The sequence below is a fragment of the Leucopleurus acutus genome, assembly GCF_964270905.1.
Source record: "Leucopleurus acutus genome assembly, chromosome: 7".
Lineage (NCBI taxonomy): Eukaryota > Metazoa > Chordata > Mammalia > Artiodactyla > Delphinidae > Leucopleurus > Leucopleurus acutus.
Genome location: NC_139150.1, coordinates 42,133,012 through 42,157,297, shown reverse-complemented (window position 1 = coordinate 42,157,297; position 24,286 = coordinate 42,133,012). Strand labels below are relative to the sequence as shown.

Here is a 24,286-nt window from a genome sequence, read left to right as displayed (position 1 = left end):
GGTCAAATTCAAATAGTATATTTTGGGTTCTATTACGTATGTAAACAACAAAGTAGTTAATAACCAAATCAACTGTAGATTCATATGGAGTGATGGACTGTGGGGATCTGATCTGAAATCTAATACCTTCCATGTCTTTATTGACAGTATTAACAAAAACACTTGTCTTAATATAATTCTTAATAAATCTTAATTGTGATGAGTTCATCTACTTTCCTCTGAGGATGAACTGGGAAGGATTAGAAATACTAGAAGTCGGAAAAAAAGCTGAAATGATCTTGACCTTGGAAAGACATTCCCAACAGAATCAGGATGAAATTCAATAGGAATAAGTACTCTCAGCAATTGGGGGGAAAAAAAGAAAACCTTATGCAAATATATAATAAATGCAAAAATGCAGAGGACTGTATGCAGATCACAGAATACCACAGGTCAAAAACAGGGCTAGCAATGTAGTACTGTACTGAAAAAAATAAATAAGAGGCATCAAGGTACCGGCGGAGGAAAGTTACAGAAGCTCTCTGTACGCAAAACGCCAACATTTCTTGGGATGATTTGTTTAGATAAAAGGCAAAGATTTCTGAAGTCACATGTATCTCAGTTCGGGAAAAGATACAGAAATATTACCTCCTCTGACTTCATAAAAACATATCTCCAGTGTTAGCTTCCATTTTGGTTTGTTTTTTTTTTTTTAAAGAAGAAAACAACTAGAAAACAAATGTGGATTCCACCCTCACATGTTATTCCTGCCTTATGAGAAATGATAGAACTCAATGTTAAACACAAAGAAAGCAAACTCCAGGAGTGTCATGAGGATAACTCCGATTATTTGGAAAAGTAGATGTGTTCCAGGGGATTCCAGAGTCCCAGTGTCCCCAAGGGATGGACCTGAAAACAGTTTCAGGATAGGTTTCAGCTCAGTATACAAACATTTTCTAAGCAACACAGATGACCAAAGAGAATTAATTCCTCTTAGCGGATGATGTTCCTACCACTGAACATAGAGGGGAACAAAATAACAATAAGTTGGGGGATGTTACAGAGGTGACTGAAGCACGGGCTGCAAGCTTGGACTTTATAGCATATAAAAGATGCTATAATTATAACTCCCTATGAAAGACTTCACGTGTGTTAATTACAGTCATCAAGACTCATAAAGCACACTTCCTGGAAAGAAGGTAAAGTGCTCCAAAAAGTAACTTCCTTTCTATCCCTCAAAATGTACAAAAAGAAAAAAAGTAGAGAGGAAACCTCATCTTCGCTAATAATAGCAAAGGACTTATCAACCAGAAGCAATGCAAACAGATCAAAGAGAGAGAACCTGCATAGCTCTTCTGCTGGTAAAACAGTGCAGTGCTGAGGGAAGCTAGTATCCAAGGTCCTGAAAGACTTCCTGGTATCCCCCAACTTGGAGGAATAAGTAACACCCTGCTGGAACTCACTTCTACCAGCAGAAGAGGGGCTAAAGAGACACTATACAGCCAAGGGAATCCCAGTCTCTCCCTCTGACCTGGCAGTGCTGAGGGTGGAAAGCGGGTCTGCTGTGCAAAGTGGTCTAAGAATACAGAGAAATATACCCAACAGGTGCACAGAACGAAAATCCCACAGACAGCAAAGCATCATTTCTCACCAAATGAGAACAATTTCTCATCAAAATGGCTGGCACATGCAAACGGAAAAGAAAAATGGAACTGGTTGTAAAATATGACAAAATTAAGAAGAGGCAAAGCCCACAGTCTGAAGCTGCCCACCGCCACAGAGCCTTACCACCACTCTACTCCAACAACTGAATGGCTAAAAATAGAATATATACTATCATCGCCCAGCCCACCAGCTTAAGTGCTAAGAGAAAGACACACACAGACCCAACACAAATAGGGAAGGAAGTCAATGAGATTCCACCCACACTATTTTTGGACAAACAGTGGGGCCAGACAAAATGCGGAGCATTCCTAAGAAACAATGCAGACAAGGCACAGAACATGCAGAAGGAAAATGAAGAGAACACTCTGGAAGATATACTCTAGGAAACAGAAGAAAAAAATAGAGTGTAGCTGCTCTGTATTTCTTTATCAAGAAAATTTCAGGAAACGTGGACTGTTTGAAATAGGATATTAAAAAAATAAAATAAGGTAGAAAGAAATTGTCAGAGCTAAAAGGGGAAATAAGGAGAAAAAATAATATTGAAGAACTTAGAAATGAAATCAGAACATCAAATACATACAGCAGGCACTCAGTCATTCAAAACCTACTTATTGCCATTTGACATTTATATGCCAAGCACTGCCAAATCAGTGTTGCCGACAAGAAACCTGAACAAATCACACAAGGAAAAGAATGGAGAAATGAAGCCAAATATAAGCAGTAAAATTAAATAACAACCTGTTTCTTTTATTATATATACATGTATATATTTTATGTATCCATAGAAAAAAAACTGACTATATATTGGGCTACAATAAATTCCAAAAAGTAAAAACAATACAGACCACATTCTCCTATCAAAATGATGTAAGACAAGGAATAACAAAGGTTGAAAAAAAATCACAACCACTTGGAAAATTTTAAACTGTCTTAAACAATCCTGGTTCAAAGATAAAAATAAAAATCATAATTTTATAGTGTCTGTAAAAGAATGATATGAACACTAGGTAGTAACAAGTTGAAAAATTCAAAGTTTTAAACGCTTCTCATTTAAATCAAGAAAATGTTAAAATAAATAATCTAAGAATTTTATTTCAAGAAAATTTTTATAGTACAACTAAATAAACCTAGACAAATTGCAGAAAGTAATAAAGATAAGGAAAAAATAAATTAATAATAAGGGTACCAAGACCACACAAAGGAAAATGAATGTCTTTTCAACAAATGGCACTGCAACAACTACATATCCACTTGCAAACGAATGAAATCGGAACCCTACTTCACACCATATACAAAAATCAACTTAACGTGGATCAAAGACCTAAATGTAAAACCTAAAACTACACAACTCTTAGAAGAAAACATGGAGGTAAATCTTTGTGACCTTGGATTTAGCAACAGTTTCTTATATGTGACACCAAAAACATAAGCAACAAAAGAAAAAATATATAAACTGGACTTCATTACAAGTAAAAGCTTTTGTGTTGCAGTACAATTTTGCACGTAGCTAAACATGTCATATAACCTTATCAGTTCTATTTTTTCTTCTTCCCTTGGAGATGTTCATCCTAGGACACTCCATTCTTCCATAGATAAAAAGGTCAATTTTCTAGAAATACCTCAGTCATTAAAGTTGAAACTAAAAGTGATCTAAAAAACTAAACCTAAAGTAAACCTGAAACCTAAACTAAATAATAAATTGAGGCATTTGTTATTTTTGTAAATAGGCAGTTTAGAAAAGAAAATGAAGACTTTATAATAGAAATTAATTCAATACAATGCAAATAAACACAAGGTTTTTCTTTTTTAGCCCATCACATTACCAAAATTCTAATGATACTAAAATGTGCCAAAACAGTTACTACATAAGCTAGAGGTGGGAAATAAACCAATACCACCTTTCTGAAAGTCAGGGTGGTGATGTGTATCAAAATTTTAAATAAGGCTGATGATCCAACTCTGAGGAACTTATCTGAATATATAAATGTACAAAGATCGATCCCCTACAGTATTTTCTAGAGCACTGATGATTAAAGAAATTTAATGGACTCAAACGAGATACATATCAACAGGGTCAGGTATATATAAATGGTAGTGTGCTGGCAAATCTTTAACAACTAGTTCTGCAGGGGCGGGGGTGGGGGGAGCTCGTATTCGTAATATCAGCCAATTTCTGCGGCATGAGTACTCCCATCATGGCTAATTTCAAGCTTCCAAAATGAACTCAGTGAATGCTGAGTTGAGAAGAAATGTACAGAACTGGCTTTTATGAGCAGGTGCAAGCTAGCTGCAGCACATCACTGTATGATTCCTAATACACTGGAACAATGACAAAAAAATACACTGCAACACTAAAAAGCCATAGCTGTGATGCAAGGGATTTATATTACATGGCAAGATATCCATTACATATTACTGGATGAGAAAAGCCAATTACATACAGAACAGCTTATGTTGTATAATCTGGGATAGTGTGAATTTATATATGTGTATGCATTTTATTTTCACTTTGAAAGAAAAAGAATCACACAACAGTGATGTGTAAACATTACATTCAATCTAGTTTCACCCATGACAAGAACAGTAAATCTGACTTTCAGGGAGTATCGAAACCAAATTAAGATTTTTATTTTTAAAAAAAACAGCAAAAGATCAACAGATTTGGCTTCAAAGTAATTAAAAACTTCTGTATTAAATAATACAAAACAAAGAAAAAGAAAAACAACAGATGAGGGTTAAGTTATTTGAAGTAAATATGAAAAAGGCTAATTTCATCTGTGTGTTCAGAGCTCACAAATAGGCAAAGGAAATGAAGAGACAACTTACAAAATAAGAAATTCAACTGGAAACAAACATATGGGAAAATGGTCATTCTTACTAGTGATCAAATAAGTGCAAATGTTTTAATTATGTACCTTTTTTGCCTACTAATTTACTGATAATCTTATAATAATACAATGTTGCAAACTGTATACAATCATTTCAGAATATGTTTAAGTTGTGTGTAATCAAGAGCTATAAAATTTTTCATATCCTCTAACTTAGAAGTAACATTTCATCTAACAAAAGTGTGTGAGTGTGTGTGTTTTAAAAAAAATTGCTATCTATGCCAAGAACTTCATCACAGCATTATTCTGAAAATGGAACATATATACACGAATATGTATAAAATAGATAACTAATTAGAACCTGCTATATAAAAAAATAAAATTCAAAAAAAAAGAAAAGAAAATGGCAACACTGGGAGAAAGCTAAATGCCAAAAAAAAAAAAGTAAGCAAGCAAATTAATATATCTCCTCTAACAGAATATTATATAATTCCAAATATTAAGCTTATATAACCACATAGAAAATGCTTACAACATAATGTTAAATTGTACAGTATGATTACATCCATGCAAGAAACATAAAAAGAAAGCAGACTAGAAAGGAATAAACAAAAAAATCACGTTTCTTAGATCGGTACATCCTGGATAAACTTATGGATACTTTTTTTTTCATATTTTGTCTAAAAAACTGCATTATTCATAAAATTTCAAAATCACTGAAAAATAAAACAAAAAATAATATTATTAACATGGGCTGTCATTTCAAAGGCCATGAAAACAATATAATGTATTTCTTAACAATGTAAGGAAATTCTTAAGTGGAAGAAGATAAACACTTCTTGACTCAAACTTTGTCTATTCAGTACAACAGTTTGTCTCATTACTACACTTTTTAAACTATTTTAGAAAGCAACCATACCATCAGAGGATACATATCTCAAGTGTTCTTCTTTATTTGATTCCAAAAAGAGAATAAAAAACAATCTAAGTTCAGGCAGTAGCATACTGCTTGAAGATATATAATACAAAGAAAGAATATTTTTAACAAGACAAATCATTGTGTGACCTTGTGATTCAGTACTAGGGATGCACAATGCATTAATGAATTCTGGGAAGGATACATTGTAATTTGAGTAGCAACTCACAGACAGACCCTAGGGATTTAGAAAAACCCTAGACAAGAATCCCTCTTCCCATAATAAGCATGGTCTGGAGCGGAAAGGACTACAGAAAATGTGTTTCTCAAAGGACCTATCTGGTGACTCTGATGAAAATATACTGGGAGTCAAGATTTCCCTAAATATTAATGAAGTCATGATTTCCGCCATTAAAATGGAATCCTTTATCAAGAATTGTATGGATGGGGAAATACAAATTATTTTTCTTAAACTGATCAAGCAACATACAGGTATCTTCTCCAACCAGAAGATGGGAAACTTACGGGACTCCTCATTACAAGAGTTGACATCTGCCCCAAATTTTTTAGTCATTTCTAATATGCTTCAGATAACATCTTAGATGGTGACCCAACACGTAACAGGAGATACCAGGATGTTCGGAGGAAATCCCATTCATTAGTCCTTGAACCCATCAAGGCCCTTCCATCTCTAGAATCCATGTCTGGTCCAAGTTTGGCTCCAAGAGGAGCCAGTACTATGGTAATTCATTAGTTCCTAATACACCAGGAAGTGACTGGTAATAAAAATAGAGGCTGATTTCAAGTATCTTTTGTTTCAGCACTCATTAGCTCTGCTCTCAAATTATTCAAAATTATTCAAAGTATTCAAAATATATTTGCCTACATTTTGAATCAAGAAGTCCTTTTAATTCTATCATGGACAAATGAAGCCCATTTGAATGCTGGTCGTAAATAGGCTTTAGGGACCTTGAATAATCTGCGCCCTGGACCTGGAATGTTATAGCCCAGAATGTGAACAGCTCCTAAGAGAACACAACCAACACACAGGTGCATTTTTCAGCTAAAAATTACAAACAACTTCTATATTACATGGCTCCACCTGAGTAAGAATCCCCTTGGCAAGAATATCTCATGATACCATTTATCTACTCACTGCCTCGGGCAACTGAGAAGGCACTCTACTGTAGGAGAAGCATGCCACATAAAGGGAGATTTCCTGGGCAAGAGACATCCTAATAACCCATCACCAGATTAGCAGAGTTCTCAATACAGTAATAGATTCATTTCTATCACCTTAAACAGCTAACAGGGTTGGGGGGGGGACACTTGGAAGAGCATGGTTGTAAATTTTCTTTTTAAAGTGTGAATGGTTTTCCTCAGGACACAGCTTGATTTGAGCTCTGTGCTTTAGGCTATCTAACCACCTCTGGGAGGACCCAGAGAGTGCATGCAACAAAAACACCTCCCATAAAACCCAGTCTTCTACACATGCTCACCTCCCAACCCAGCATCTGGGAGAGGAAGGGCACGGTAGATGTGACAACGATGAAGAACCGGGTTGGGCAGTGGAGCTGCCAAGAGGAAGCTGCATTGGCTGGGCTCTTCCTGATCAATGCGGCCAAGTCAACGCACAGCACAGGGCACCTCTCCTCTGCTCTCCTTCCTTCCCTCCAGAGCTTAGGGAACACACGGTGCACCACCCCTACAAGGAGGAACACGCTGTGCCCTGCCAAGCCCCTCAAGATCCCCCATCACCCTCTGTCGCCTGCAACTGTTCTCCTTTTCCCCTGCACCTGTCCAACTCCAACTCTGAAATCAAGGTAAGCCAGCCTGGAGCTGATAAGATAATGAGAAGGCCATGGGCCAGAAGGAAAGTAGGGGTCAAGGAACGCCAAACGCCTGCCTGGCACTTCCAGTGGAACTGGGCTCTGTAACAATGTTCCTCCAGAGCCAGGATGAAAGTCTAGCTGTTCCTTCTGTGGTCATAGAGCCCTTTCTCCAGAATGCAGACAAGGGACACAGGAAGCTGCTTTCTTAAAATTTCTCCAACCATGGTCATGACAACTAAGGGCCGTTCCTAGGTCACATCAATTTATATGTATATATTATAAATGTTTTTTAGAACAATCAAGTATGAAAACTCCTTACTTCATATTATGAATGTGTCCACCCTTAATCTGTTCTTCTGGTTTCAGTTAAAACCCTGGGACTTCCCTGGTGGCGCAGTGGTTAAGAATCCGCTTGCCAATGCAGGGGACATGGGTTCGATCCCTGGTCCGGGAAGATCCCACATGTCGCGGAGCAACTAAGCCCGTGAGCCACAACGACAGAGCCCACGTGCCTGGAGCCCGTGCTCCGCAGCAAGAGAAGCCACCGCAACGAGAAGCCCACGCACCGCAACAAAGAGTAGCCCCCGCTCGCCGCAACTAGAGAAAGCCCGCGCGCAGCAACGAAGACCCAACGCAGCCGATAAATTAATTAATTAATTTAAAAAGTTAAAGCCCCAAGGGAAAAAAAATGAGCATAGTAATGGAAGAAGAAATGGACACAAGTGGTCCATCTAAGGGTTAATTCCAAATCTTTCCTGGAAGGCCATGGAAAAGGGACGGACTGGCTCCAAATACAAAGCAGCCCCCAAAGTGCTCCACCAAGGTGTGTGAGGCACTCGCCGTGCCCAGGCTCAAAGGGCCAACCTGCTCTCCCTGAAAAGGGCAGAAATGCGCTTGAGCAGCTTGCAGGCTAGTGAAAAGCACTGCTTAAGGCCCAATGAAGAAGAATAAGAAGGAGGAGGGGTGAGTCAAAGGCAGCTGCCTGAGGGAGACTAAGAACACACACCCAGGCCTGCGCAGGGCCGCTGAGGAACACTGCGCCTCGCAGGCTCCACCTCCGTGTCTCCTAGGATGTCGTCCTTCCCGCAGGAAGCAAGAGACCCACGCTGATATGACAGGAGGCTTCTGATACCATTCCCCCGCGAAGGCAGTGAGACTATCAGCCGCGTGCCGGGCGGCAGGCGGGGCGGCTCTGGGCACACTTGCTCACCCTCCTCAGGGCTCTCGCCCAGCGCTCTCTGAGCCGCCTGCCTGCGGGGGAAAGAGCGGAGAGCGAGGGCGGCCAGGAGGAGCCCACCGGACCTGGCCGAGCCCCCCAACGTAGCCCATCACTCCTGGAGAGGCTGAGGCTCAGGCCCCTTGTCCAGGGCTGACAGCGGCTGGAAACTGGCTGAGATGGCAACGTCGCAGAGGAAGTTTCAAAGTTCAGACAGCCCTTTAGATTTGGTCCAGTCTCTTCATTCTACGGGTTTCTATAGAAATAGTAAAGGAACAAAGGAGCGAAACACCCGTGGGTTAGTCGCAGGAGGCAGGGCAGGAGTACCCGACTGCCTTTCCCTTACAGGCTTTAGAAAAGATACTCACAGCTACACCAACATGCAGAGCCACAGGAGTATGTCCCAGCCTGCTCAAACTCTCACACAGCCAGTGTGCCGTTGTTTTTGCATGATCTACTGATTTCCAAAAATACATCACAAGAGTTAGAGAGAAAAGAGACTTAAACTCTTAACAAGTACCCTGCCATTCTTTTAAGGGCAAACCAGGAACAAGAATTAAAGTCATCCTGTATTATTAGAACAAGTCACAGGAAATGGGTCAGCTCTTTAGGACAAGAAGAAAATTGCATTTGCCATCTGCGGAAAGAACCTGTAATATAATGAAGGAGTTCTGAAAGGTGCAGTTCCTAAAATATCAATTCTCGTGGCAAGAACGTATCATTGTGTCTTTACCTTAAAAAATAAACTAACCAAAGAACCCTCTCAGACTGACTGGGCATAAAGCAAGCAAAGGCTGCTGCTAATGCCACCCTCCCTGACTATCTGGGATAGAAACACAATTAGAAAGAGATGCTTTAAAGCTCTCAAGTTAAGTGGGGTGAGGATGTTCAAATAATCAAATGAGGAAGATGCGCTATTGCCCAACACAGGCCCACAGCACCTTCTCCCTTTCTAGTACACGCACTGCATCCTATTTTGAAACCCAGTGCCCTGTGATAGATTACCCAGCACAGGATCGCTAGCTTTCTGCTGGTAACCATGCACCAATCTCAAGTCCCCATCCTCTGGAAAAGGAGAATTTTACATTCTGTTTGATTACAATGTATTCTGTTTTGCAGACCAGGGTGTTACTATAGAAAGTTAATCACCTCCTCAAAGCACATTCTCAAGTGTCTTTCTTTTAATGCATTCAAGCACCCAACTTCCCCTCTCACCAGCTCACCACCACATGATGTTTGAAAGAAGAACCAACCTGGAAGTTCCCTAAATCTTAAAGAAATGCACACACCAGAGAATCTAAGGAACCCCTCCTAGCATTTGGTTAAGGAAGCTGTGAGAGAGAATAAACGGGTGGGTAGGATTCCACAGAAGGGTCTTTTTTTGCGGGGTGGGGGGCCTGCAGCAAAAAGCTGGAAGACTGAACAACGGGTGGATGAGACACTGGAGCGTTTCTCTCTAGAAACCACTGGTCAGCTGCAGTCACCAGGAAATAGGTGGAAAACGCCACCCGTCACCCCACAGACTCTTCCCCAAATGGAAATGTAAAAAACAAACACTAAAACTGAAAAAGATGAAAAAAGTTTTTAAAATGTAAAAAAAGAAGCAAAAGAAAAATTCTACTTCGATTTTTTTACTAAGTGATGGTGACTAAGAAAGGGGGGAGGGGCAAATTCTGGAAAGAGGCAATTAATTCATGATTTCAGTTCTCCAAAGGGAAAAAACATGAGGCCATCTCTCAGAAATACGAACATGTTTCTAAACATCACTATTCACTTCCTGTAATAGAGCCAAAAAGTCTCACTTTAGCTGTTTTTCTTTAATTTGTGGATCAATTATTGCTCCCTTCTGTGAAACTGCAGAAATACCGTGGCATTACTAACATTCCGGTTCCCGACTGCACCACAATCCATCACACACTTCCCTGAAACAGCTATTTGCTTCCAAAGCAGTCAAACTGCTCACAATCTAAGATTAATCCTGTAATAAAGGTGTGTAGAATTTTCAAATTTCAAAGGACTTGTGTAACAGTTTTCCATTCAAACTGCTGGATAAACTGCTATTGGCTTTTTAACCCGAAACAATTATGAGAACGTTCAACTGAATCATTCTCCTGAGACAATGAATGAGAAGCAGGCATGGAGACAAAGACGACCTCGCCTTTAAAAGAGAATTTCTTTAACTGTGCCCCAAGTGGCCCACAAAATGACAAAGAGGCGTGGTAAATGGAGAACAAATCAATGATACCCATTAGAAGAAAGCAAGACATTTAAATTCACTCCCTTCAACTGCTCTTTCTTCTGGGAACCCAGCTGCCCACCCTGCCCCCGCGATGCCTCCTACACCCACAAGTCCCCACTTACTGAGTCCCCAGTTACAACAGAATGATTGTAAACTGAGCAAGACAAGGTGCTTCGCTGAGCTACAAAGAAACAACGGCCACTATCTTTGCCCTCATGGAGCTTCCACTTTAGTTAGAAACACAGGGCAAGTGGTCATTAACAGTTTCTCATAGTTAAAGGCAAAAAACGATATGCTTGCTCCAAGGAAATAATATATATCACTCAGGAGTTCAAGTTCTCAAGACCGTCTGCTCTCCCCAGTTGTGTAATCCCCGGAAAGCGTCTAGAATGGCCTTCAGATTATTTTGTCTTTTTCTTTGTATTAAGAGCCAATAGAAAAGCCAAAACCAGGAAGGATAATACTCAGAAGGACATGTCAGGCTGAGGGCATCAACTGTAAAACCACCAGAACTGTGAAAAGTGCTTGTAGTCTTTCCTGCTGGCAAATAAGAAACAGGGAGTGTCTCACGTACATTATTTTACACAGAGTAGGTGCTTAATATTTGTTCATTTGATCAGCATTCTATATACAACTGTTCTTTCTTATGGTATGTCTGGTAAAAAATTTAGAGGAAATATTTATTTTCCAAAAACTGGCAAGTGTTGCTGAATAAATGAATTTGAAATATCTTGATAACTTTATTTTTAAATAATACTAATTTTGTTCTTAAAATTGAAACATGAGGCTCTTAACAAAATATTCTGCACTGATTTCAGAAATTATGGCTAGGTATAAAGGTCAACCCCAGAAGCTACTTAGCAAATTCAGTCTTTGGTTCTCAACACTGCAATATGGATGTTTATTTTGTTTGTAATAAAGTCCAGATTCATGACCACCTAGGATTTATGAACTCATCTGCGACAGCATGTTTAGGTCCTTTTTTTCCTTTTTACTACATGTTAGATGAGAAATCAGACAGGTTTTTTACATATCAGTAAGGTAACAAATCATAGGTGATTGTTGAACAACTTCCTATAATTTTATTAGTAACAGTTAGCTGTTCACACAAAATAGAGTTTGGGTCTGAGAATAGCTCTTTCTTTAATGTTACTCCATTCGGCAGAACAAGAGAAAACATTCACTGTTTACTGTAGTCAGTTATTGCCACAGATTTAATTACCAACAATCACACATTTTACCTTCTACTGCTATTTCACACTTCCCTAGGATTAATTCTGCAGAGATCTTAACATTGCTTAAAAGTTTCCCTTTGAAAAAAAATGTCACTACCCTCCCCTTCAACCAGAAAATTAGACTTTAAATTTGCTGCTACAAATACTTGTATTTCCCTCAACCCAAAAGAGAGAGGCTGGAGAAAACACATTCTTTCCACCTTCTCAGTGAGAAAGCAATCCTAACCTCCTTAAAATGGCTTCTCTCTCTTGCAAGATGTACCCTTTGAGGTCCCTATTTTTCCTCTACAACACCCAATCCACAGTTCCATTAATACCAAAAGAACTAATAACCTAAAAGAAAAACTAATATGAATGCTGGAATCAAAATCATCCTTGGCAAATCTCGTTCATTTCTTTTCAAGTGTAAGTTTGCCTGGATCATGAAGAAAAATGTGTTCTTTTCTGCTAAGTTTAGCAGAGCACGCAGCCTCACAACTGCAGAAGCTGTTTCAGGTCCTTAAAAATTCATCTGTAATAAAAATCATAACTATATTTAATAGGCATCTCTGAAAATTGAACATAAGCCATCTCTTATAAGGTACAGCTAGGTTGTTTGACTTTTTTAATGAAAAAGAGGCTATAAAATTTATCTGTAATAAACAAAATGGCCACTAAATTATTCTTCTGGTTCTCCTTCCTAAGCCTACCTAAAAATATGTGAACAGATACATACGGGATCACTTCACTGTTCAGTAGGGTTTTAATTTGTGCCCAAAATTCCCGTAAGAAGAAACAATACGTAAGTACAAGTACGAGATTGACAGTTATATGGCAGATCTAGACAATGAATCTACGTGGTTCAATGCAAAAATCTTACTCTGAACGCCTTGTTATATAGTCAGAGCTACAGTTTTGGTTTTTATGAGGGATGCTGCCACTTCACTCTTCAGATACAAACTATAAGTACTTTGTTTCCAAAAAAATAAAATGAAGAAAAAAAGGAAACACATCCAAACAAATCCTGACATTTAGAAACATATTCAACACTTGCAAAGCTAAAAAAGTAGCAGAAAGAAAACCAGCTGGTCTTAAAGCAGCCTCATAAACACTGTATTATGGTATTTCCAGGGAGCTTCTGTTATTAGGGCTGCTCAGAAGGAAGCTTTCCTTCTGCGGCTCTGAGGAGCCATCCTAGAGAGCCACTAACCTCTAGGTTAATTCGGGCATCAACATCCTCATCCTTCCCCTAGCAACTCTACAGAGGGGTAATGGGGTGGGTGCTTTTACCGAGACCTGCATGCATGAGCTCTCCACACAGTCTAACTGTCAGAGCACTTCCAGCCTTCCAGGTGTCTTCTGCTCTGTAACTGTTCAGTTTTCAGTACAAATGTACATCGCTCAAATTAAAAACGTTCTTTCTGCAATTCTTAAAATTTAATCGTTGCGGTTCTCCTCATGTAACTATATATAGGTAAATTGTAAAAATCTGTTCACTCACCACCTGTACTCTAGAGAATTTAAAAATTCACTCTGTTGAGTGTATCATGGGGAAAAGTATATGCAAAAAAGATGAGAAGGTTAAACTAGCTTCTATACAAAAAAAATAATCAAGACATGGTATGGTTTCTTTTTTTTTTTCCTGTAAACTTTCATATTTTAAGTGTGACTGTTATCATTCCCAAATGCACCCAGCGCAGAACTGTAATACATGGTTCAATATGTGATGTAACATCTTACATTAACGCTTCCTATCCTGGAATGCATTTGTATTTAATTGGCTCAAAGAGTTACATACAATTTTTTTAAAAGATCATGATTTTCTCTGCCACAGAATAAAAACATTACATTTCCCCATGTCTCTATAATGTCTTCATTGTTTTATGGTCCCAATTTCTATTAGGAGGGTTACAAATAAGTTTACTTACTCAACAAATACTTATTGAGACCATTCTATGAATTAGAGATTGTGCCAGAAGCTGGGATTTAATAGTGAACAATATAGAATCAGTCCTCAGTCCCTACTCTCCTAAGCTTCCAGTCTAGAATAGAAAGAAAATCTCCAATCACATATGTAATTCAGTTAGAAGAGGAAGAACATATATTCTTTCATCTAAAACGGGCCTAAACTTTGCCTCTTCAATAGGTGGAATCCAATCAATAAAAAAAGGTTTGCTAAATTTTTCTATCAGATGACTAAGATCTGAAGAGTAAAGATTTCTAAAACATGTAAAGTAAGAACAGGTTAATGGGGGGAAAAAATGTGTCTTCAAGGAACTGAAAATTTCAACATGAATATCCTTGACCGGAAGCAGGCATTCAAGGCCACTTGTTTTATACAGACTTAAAGACACATTATATTAAATAGTGTGACCTATGTACCACCAAATAATTAGTTAATATTCGTAAGTATTAATTAAAGGAAACAATGTGCATTACATCTAGGAAGTATATAAAAACTTAAAATATTCTCTTTGCATATCTATGTAGAAAACAAACAGTTTTCTTTGAGGTGTCTAAGAAAATAAACACTATATAAATGAATTTAGAAAATGAATAAAGAAAACAAGAATTCAGAATTTAATATGCTATTTTATGGTAGTAGGTTTCTGGGTTCGTTTTTTAAAAACAATAAATATCAAAATGTATAAGTACTGTAGAATTTGGAACATATCGGCATAATTGCTGGATAGGTATCAAGGCAGCCCAAATTTTACTGCCATACTTTCATCTAGGCAGGTAACCACTATTTTCTCTTTCTAATTTCTCCGTAGTATAAAATTAACTAATTAATTTTATATTTTGCAAGGGGCCCCTGCCAAATAAATCCATTAAAATGGTGTCACACGTTGAACTACAATTTACTTTGAAAATAATTTTACACTGAATTGCATTTAAATATAAGGGTGATTCCTCAATTTAAATAAAGTAGTTAAAAATACTGGTAAACCTTTTGATGGGCATCATTTACATGAATGAACACTGAGTGCAAAGCAGCATCAAAGCAGCACATCATCAGGCATTGCTCAGAAGGAAACCCTCCCCAATACCTTCCCTGGTTCAAATCAACCATCACTTCTCTCCGGGACTCAAAAATTACAAGCACACACACAAATCTACACTTAGTATATGGCACTGACTATATAAATCGTGTAGGTACTGCAATAGTTATGTTACAAAAGCAACATACCTAGAACATGAAGCTGTAGCAAATCTTACATGATGTCTAGGGATTGAGTTTCTAACAAAAAGTTGTATAGTTTTAAAATGCTAATAAATGTAGATGTTAAACTGATGTCATATTTTTCTACCACTTCTAATAGGCCATACTTGGGGGCTGGGGTGGGGCTGTATTTAATCCTACTCGAAAATCTAATAAGAAGGGGAGAAAAAAAGTTCTCCACACCACCATTTTAGCAGTAAACTGTTTTAATTTTTTTCCTCATAAAATTATCTCCCAGTTCATTTTTTAAAGCAAAATATGTTTGTTGGTTTGTTTAAAAAAGCACAATATGTTACTTAAGTCCAGTCTGTAATTAAGTGTCCATCTACGGGCATTTCTCCCAAAGTCCTCCTCCTAGACATTCAAACCTAGGCCCTCAGACAGACAAATCCCCTGAGCTCTAACTCACTGCTGCTAGGAACCCAGAGCTGCCACATTTCAGGCAATGGGGTTGGCCTGAGAGACCTCAAATGCCCTATTCACAGCTAAACAGAAACAAATAAAGACTGTACACAGGGCAAAAGAAAACAAAAAAAATCCTTAAGTCTCTCTAAAACACACGCTTTTCCCCTTAATCATGCATTAAACTCCATACATTTCTCTTGCCCCCTCTATTTTCTTCTCAATCTTGAGAATTCAGAAAGCATTCAACTACACCTTTTCAGCCATTAGAAGTAGCTCAAAATGAGAATAAAAAATAAAAAGATCTTCCTTTTCCAATTGCAGTTTTCCCCTTCCCTGGCTTCATTCCCTGAAGTCCACCCCTCTTATCCAGGGTTTGCCTTCTGTTCTTTATAAACATGTGCACATTTACCTAATCTGGTTTCAAAATGAAGACATTAAGCAGGGCATGTGAGTTAACCATTTGTAACTATTTGTAATCACTGTATTTTGTTCCTTCTTGTAAATGACCCAGTACATAAGCAGTTCAGTCCCAAAGGCAATTGGTTCCTCGAACCAGGAGATGGAAAGTTCAAGATAAGAAAGAAAATGCATGCTTCTCAAATCAGAATTGACAATATTTTCTTCCAGAAATGTCTGAGAAGTCTATTCATCATACACGCAAATATCCAGAACACGAGTGCAGACATTTTTCAGGCCTGTTACTGCAAAGCCGTTTGTTCTTCCTACCACAATAGCTCAGAGTTATGTCGCGCTGGCCTGAACGTTGATTCTGAACATTCTCTCAGAGATAATAATCAATAAAATTCCTAGTTCAGAAATGGCATTTTCTTGCTAACTTAATGTTAAGACAGAATGTTGGGTTATTTTGTAGAGATTAAAGGGAAATTTTTGCTGTTCACTTCCCGTTTTCCTTCTAGCCCAGATTCCAAAGATATTAAAATGCTGTCCGCTTTAAACAAAAGGTTTCTATTTGCTTCCATGAGAATAATTGAGGCTGTACTGGTAATTATTGTGAATTCAGGCCTACATCTGGGTTGCCTCATTAAACAAAAGATACCCATCGCTGTCAACAACCATACAGCACAACCCTCCCATATCCCTCATCTTTATCTGGAAGGAATGGTGGAGAAACACGCCTGTCACCATTAAGAAACTCTTCTGGGTCCCTCCTTTTGGTGGTCTGGTGGTTAGAGAACAGCACTCGTGTGACACATTTGGGCTTGCCTCCCCGCCCCGCGAATACACAAGCCCGCTTTCTTCGGAGAGCCAACCACTCGGCTCCCTCCTCATCGCTCCTCGGAGAACCCAGTCGCGAGTCAGCCCACCGTTCTACCATTCGCTCCCGACCCCGGAAAGCACTGATAATGGATGCACACAGGCCACCCCACCGGACGCCATCCCCCAACGTGGCTCCGCTCGCCACCCTCGGGCCACACATACGCACAGCTTCCCACTCCACCACCCCACGGGGCGCCGCGGCCACGACACTGGAAGTTCAACCCCCCTGCCCACCTTCCCACCCCCGCGCCTCTCCCCGAAGCAATGTGTCATTGAGCAAATTGCAGAAGCACCGCAGACAAATGCGCACCCCCGAGTGCACAGCCCTTAGGGATACCGAAAGGCACAAGCCGAGGCCCTGAGCAGAGCAACCCCGACCCCTCTGCGCGCGCGCGCGTCTCTGTGTACGCGCGCGCGCGCGCCCAAGAGGGTGCGGGTAGGGGCCGGGGACGCGCCCGGGGAGGGCAGGGGCGAGCCGCGGGCGGCCGGGGGCCGGGGCCACGGTCCCGGGGGGCTGAGGGTGGTGGGTAGGGGGCGCAGGTCCGGCGGGAGGGCCCGCGGCGGCCGGCTCCGGCTGTACTCACCGAGCAGCAGCAGCTTGAGCTCCCGGCGGGCGTCCCGCTTGTCCCTGCGGAGCTGCCGCTCAATCTCGTCGTTGATCCGCCGGGCTTCCTTAGCCTCCTCGCTCAGGCAGCACGCCATGATGGACTCCAGAGTCATTCTTCCAAAGTGCCTCCGCTGCAGCCCCGCCGGCACCCCCTGCTCACACGCGCGCACACACACCCTCCCGCCCTCGCTCCCCCGAGGCAGCGGTGGCCGCCGAGCCCCCGCCGCCCGGGCGCGCGTCCGGGATGAGCTCGGGGAACCGCCGCGGGGGCCGCGGCCAGGGCAGGGGCCACTAGGTGGGCCGGGGGTGCGGCGGGAGCTGGCGGCTCGAGCCGCCGGGAGGAGCGAGGCGGACGCGGGAGGCGGCCGCGGGCGCTGGCTCGGGGGGCGCACTGGGGAAGGCCGCCGCGCCCGGCCTCGCTCAGACGCCCGCGCCTCCTTCCCCGGGAACGGGCGGCCCGCCTCGCCCCCCGCGCCGCCGCCGCCGCCGCCGCGGCTCCCCTAAGCCGTGCGCCCGGCGGCGACAGCACATCCACCGGGGCGTCCCCGCAGCGAGCGACCGCCGACGGCTCCCTGCGCCCGGCGCGCTCGCTCCTCGCCGCCGCCTGACAACGGCTCCCGGGCGCCCTCGGCCCTGCCCGCGCCCACCGCCCGGCTCGCGCGCAAACCCGACTCGCCGGCCCGCCCGCCCGGCCGCCGCGCGCTCCTTCGCCTCCGCCTCCGCCTCCGCCAGACGCCCACCCCCGGCCCGGATTGCCTGCCGCGGAGCGGCTGCTCAGTGCTCGCCCTCCCCCTCGCCACACACACACATTTTCTTCTTTCTCTGAACTGGAGCACAGATCCGGGAGGGAGGCGGCGGCGGCGGCGGCAGGAGGAGGAGGAGGAGGAGGGAGGGGATGGGCGTGGGAGGAGGGGAGCGGGAGGCGGAGCCGCCGGCCCCTCCTGAAAGGTTTTCCTGGGCTCGCAGCCGCCGCGGCGCGCCTCCAAGTGCGGCTCTCCCCTCGCTAGCGCAGCTCCCGCTCCCGCGCCCTAGGTCTGGCCCACCGGCTCAGCGGTCACGGCCACCCCCGGCGGGGGGCGGGGCCGGGTCGCTGAGGCGCAGCCGGGGCCGCCGCCAACCTGCAGCTGCCGGTTGGCCGCCCGGGCGTGGTAAAGCGGGAATATGGCGGCCTCCGCCCGCCAGCTGCCCACTGGCCCCGGAACGCGGCCGCGGCTCCTCCGAAAAGGCGGGGATTTCGGCCCAGTAAGCCCCCAGCACTGGCCGGCGCCGTGAACACCCTGTCCGGCTCCCCCGAAGACGGCCTCGGCGCTCACGCCCCCGGCTCCGGGACAGCGCGGATCAACTCCGCCGGGCGGCTCTTGCCCAGTTCGGTGTTCTTTCCCGTTCCTATTTCTAAAACGCCATTTGGTTAGAAAGTATCTCGCGTCACCTCTGACCCCAGTTTTGTCGTAGCAAATAAGATCCACTCAATCGTGGAGTGTGACTGGAGAAGAGAAGGAACTGTCACTGTCTCGCGGAGGGAGGACGGGAGAGATTTAACAGGAGAAACTGTCCACAAAGTAACTGGAGATAGAAATCTAAATCCTGAGCAGAAAAATGAAGCGGCCCAGTTTCCAAGAGTCTCCTGATAGCTTCCAACTTTTCATGCCATTGAAGTTGTTTTTGTTTTGTTTTTGTACAAGCTCTCCTCTTGTTTTTGAGAAAGGCACACGATGTTTAACAGACAAGTGATCGACTTCACCATTCTAGACCGAGATGGAATTATGACTTCTGGGAAAATGCAAAGTAATGTGAAATAAAAGAAATGGAAAGAATAAAAGAGGAAAATGGGAAAACCAGGATCTCTCCAGCAAAATGCCATTCTAGTATTTTGTTTTTCCACTTTCGATTGAGGCAGTTTACTTTAAATGTTGTTTGCTTATTTTGTTGTAACATGTGTCTGATAAATGGCCAGAAAAACTCCTTGCTCGTTCAAGTTTTATTTGATCTAATAGCTACAAGAGGTGAAACTCATACTGCTTTCTGCCTTAATGGAGGCTCAGGTCTTCAGAGTAAATTGTATCTTAAGAAGGGAATCCCTTTTTCACATTTTATGTTTTCTCTGAGATGTCTCTAGTGCAACCTCCTGATCCAGAATGTAAAGTGAGGGCATGACTCTACTATTGCTATAGGTCAAGAGTGCACATAGGATTCCTGGATGATGGGTGTGCGACTGCCTTCTTTCATTTGCCATTACTTCCACCCCTTGACACACACACACACACACACACACACACACACACACACACACACACCACGACTTAGATCAAACAAGTCATCCAGACATAAGATCTATATTTTAGGCTCCCCTTTTAAAAGGATATTTGGCCTAGAAAACGCAGTTATCCCTTAGTTGAATCCAAGGATGCAGAACCTGTGGATAAGGAGGGCCGACTGTAATTAAATTTCACCTTGGCCAGGAAAGCAGAAAGGACAAACTTCACCCCCTTTATGTGAACGCTGTGAAATCAAAATTTAAAATTAAGTGACTAATGAAGTTAAAGACTGAAATTCAATATGCCAAAATTTTAAATGGCTTCAAGGGAAAAACTTAATTATAAGTTTGCATCCTCTCAAATATGTCTATACATGAATTGCAGAGAGATACAAAACATCAGAAAAATAACAGAAAGCTTCAAATAAGTGTCTGGTTTCCTTGCCAAGGATCCTCTGAGATTTTTGAAAATGTCTCCCAAACTATGCTATTAAGCTATCAGGTACTCCATTTTGACTGAATTGACCTAATATATTTTTTTATTTTTATTTTTATTTATATATTTGGCTGTACCGGGTCTTAGTTGCGGCACACAGCATCTTTAGTTGCAGCATGTGAACTCTTAGTTGCAGCATGTGGGATCTAGTTCCCTGACCAGGGATCAAACCAGGCCCCCTGCATTAGGAGCGTGGAGTCTTAGCCACTGGACCACCAGGGAAGTCCCTGACCTACTTTTTGACGAAAGGAATTAAATTCTTTCAACACATTGTAGAACAAGAAAAGTCTGTTTTGTCACCCCTATATGCCTAGCATCAGGGACACTCCTTGGCACTTGGTAGATATTTGAATGGATTAGACAAATCAGTAGGAGGATGTTCCTTCAAGTATTGGGAAGAAATCAGGATGTAAGGAAAACCAACACTCTACAGCGATAAAGTCATATATGAGTGTCAATACGGAAACAGGAAACTTTCAAGTCTGAGCCCAGATCTACTCAGAAACCTTTGCATATGTATCTGGAAAGCATTTGCCAAGAAAACATTCATACAACCTAAGTCAAACGAACAAAATCCATGTAGAAACTACTGAAGTTGTTGACCATGTTCTAGAAGCAAATATGCTAAATATTCAACTAAACATGGATCATGTTACAAAGTCCCAGTTCATTAAATCAACAAACTTATTCATTGCCTACCATATGTAAACAACTAAGGTGAAAATGCAAGAAGAGAGATACTAAGATGAATAAAATATGGTCAGTCCTTGCCCTCAATAGGCTTAACGTCTTAGGGCTCTGAACAGCTATAATAAAAGAAAATGAAATCAATTTGTATTAAAGTTGGGATACAAGTAAAATATAAAGGTATAAAAAGGAAGGAATCATTCATTCTGTTCAGGAGAACTGAAGACTTCACAGGAAAGGGGACATTTGGAATGAATAGGTTTTCGATAAATATGTATCTACACCACTTAAGAGGAAATCAGCAATTTCAAATCACCCCCAAACAGACAGTGAGATGATAAACCATTTCGAGAATTCAAGGGCAATTACTAGATAACTGAAAAGCAAACCACAAAACCTTAGGAGCAGTGAACACCAGAGGAAAATGGAAAGACTATCACCTCTTCTGTGACATCCTACCTCCACTGTCATGTCATCCTGTCCTTTGGGTACTGGCAAAGAAAAACAGTCAAAGGCATAGTTCAGTCTCCAGGAGTGATCCTAGGGTCAAAGAGAGTAAAGGTCACAGCCACACTCTTGTAAAAGATGCTTGGGGGGAAGGAAAAGCCTGCACTTCTCTTATTCCCAGAGTCACTTAGCATGGCTGCTTCACACCATGCACTGCACCACTATAATACCACTGTAATTGTCTATTCTCTCTCTCTCTCTCTCTCTCTCTCTCTCTCTCTCTCTCTCTCTCTCTCTCTCTCTCTCTTTCCCGAGATGAGGAGCTGCTTGAGAGCAGGGACCTTGTCTTTCATAACTGTTTTCAGTGCACCCAAAAGAGTGCCTAGCCTAGAATGGATAGTAAGTGATGAATAAACACAAGAATACAAAACCTACATCAACAACAAACACACTCGCAGACTGCCTGTCGCAGGCCGTGCACTATGCCAGATGGCTGAGGCATACAAAGCCCTTAAAGGTTTAATAATCTATTTGGGCAGGCAGTCTGCATGCATAAAACAACAATGTGAAATGAGAAGCACTGGCTGCTAAGCTACAGTATAGAGAACGAATTGCTAGAGGAGTTTGGAAGAGGGAGCAGTTAGTCAAGCCACCATGCAAAGCAACCCGAAGGAGTATGGGTAGGCACACAACGGCCACCTGAAAGATCAATTAGAAGTCAGCCTAAAACATTGCATATCCTACAAGAGCTGGGAAAGAGCTGCTCTGGGCAGAGGTTGCTGGCACAGCAGGCTGGCCAAGGAATAAAGTGGCCTTGCTTTTGAGGAAGGCAGGCAAGCAGGCCCTGGGAGACTCAGAGAGCTATAAATGGCGCCACCTAGAGGACATTTCTCAAATCAGCAGAAATATTATGATTTTTTGATGAAATAAAGAGGGTTTATCATGTTGAAGATGAAAAACATGAAAAAAAGAATACTTTCTTCTGAAAGAGAAGATACCCACACTGCAAAGCCACCAAACAGATATTGTAGATGAAGCAGAATACCTCAGTGACATCTTCCCATTACCACCTTTAGTAATGCATACAAGTAATCCTCTGCCTCTAATCAAATGTACCTATTTTGTGCTTATCCAAGGTTAGCATTATCACAGGCGGCATTGTACCTCACAATGTGAAGACCATCAAAGTTCCACTGCACTGGAAGGCGCTACAAGACGGGCCATATGGGAGCCATTTTTAAGCTGAGTAGACCATGTTTCAGCCAGAAAAGAATAAGCAAATGAATTAATGTGTACTAAAATCAGATTGTGAGGTATCAGATCACCGAAAATCATGATCAAAATCCTTTTTGTACCCAAATGGTCAACAATGACTTAGCTAGTATAGGAGCTTCCTTCCTGCCCCAGAGTTACTACAAGTTGGAGCCATCTGTTCCCCAAGACTCCCTGGCTATGCTGGACTCTCCTGCCTAAGACCAAGGCTGCAAACTCGGTGGTCTCTGAGCCGCAGAAGGGTTGCTTTAGACTCAATGGTGCTAATGCAAAAACTGAATTACCTGTCAGAACTTAAACATCAAATGATTCACACAGAAATCTGGATTTTAGTTCCTGGTCAAGATCTGGCAATTCCACGCCCATATTCCCAGCTGGCAACGTTTTCCACCACCTGCTTTACTCCTCATTGCTGTAAAACCTAAACCAGTTTAAATGCCACATTATAGGAACGGGCTGTACCTGTGGGTATCTCAGGAGGGCCCTGGAAGGCAGTTAGCAGGGTGAGGATTGGGTTTTAGAATTAATCAGGTAGTTGATGGAGGCAATTGATTTCCTTCCCATTCTTTGTTACCATGTTTTTAAATCAAATAATCATCTGTCCCATTACACTCATCTCCCTTTGATGATTTCTTATGCAAACCTCAATAATGACGCAGATCTTTGTCTATTTTGTTCACTCCTGAACCCAGCACCTAGAACAGGGCCTGGGATGTAGTATCAATAGATTCTTAATAAACATTTGTTGAATGAATGAAAAAGAGACCTTCCAGTCAAAGAGGCCACATATTGGCCCCGTGGCAGTCTGCCGATTTTTCCTTAGCCAGATGGTGCCCACCAAAGCTTGGCTCCCTCTGTAAAACATTCCTTGGCCCTGTGCTTCAAGATCTTGCCTCAAATGGGTTCGCCAAGGAAAATTAGCCACACTAGGGTATCAAGAAAGCTGAAGATGAAACACTGTTGTTCAAAACCCAGATGGAAACATGTATTAATTCCATGTAAATCAATTTTATAGGAAAGTTGATATTCCTATCACAAATTCATTTCCAGTAATGAGCATGTTATATATTGGAGATCATGACACAATATATAGTCAGAGTTGTTAATTACGCAATGTGTGATAAATTAATGAAACACAGTACACGTTGATGAACAATACATAATTAAAGTATCTGTTGTGCTGCCTTCTCAGTAATTGAAATGGTCTTAATCATAACCTTTCAATTAGTTACTATCCTTGTAAATTTTTCAATCCGCCATTCTGAATTTTACCAAGATGTTGGGAAGCTAATGGCTTTTCAGTCTTAAATAGGAATATAAAATATCTCTTCCAGACCACAAAATTAGATATAAAGGTATCTCTCTTGCTCATTTTTCCTTTCTTTTTCTATCTCTTAAGCCTACCAAAATCTATTTGAGCCACAAAAATTTCCAAAGGCCTCTTCCAAATTTGCCAGTGTACTTCCATCTTTCCATCCTTATACAAATTCCCTTTTTGTGGGTCTGTGTGGTCAAATTTTTTAAAATTATAGTTGATTTACAATGTCGTCTTAGTTTTAGGTATACAGCAAAGTGATTCAGATATATATATATTCTTTTTCAGATTATAGATTTTCCATTATAGGTTATTAATATTACAAGATATTAAATATAGTTCCCTGTGCTATACAGTAGGTCCTTGTGTATCTATTTCATATATAGTACTGTGTATCTGTTAATCTCAGACTC

General features: G+C 41.7%; 1 protein-coding gene across 1 annotated transcript in view; it reads right to left on the bottom strand.

Moving 5' to 3' along the window:
• GNAQ (G protein subunit alpha q) overlaps positions 1-18,132 on the bottom strand; it is a 294,806-nt gene extending 276,674 nt beyond the window's left edge. The window contains exon 1 of the mRNA XM_082843253.1: positions 17,380-18,132. Within this exon, the coding sequence (XP_082699379.1) occupies positions 17,380-17,515 (136 nt within the window). The 5' untranslated portion in view covers positions 17,516-18,132. The remainder of the gene's footprint in view (positions 1-17,379) is intronic.
• Between the last annotated feature and the right edge of the window lie 6,154 nt (positions 18,133-24,286).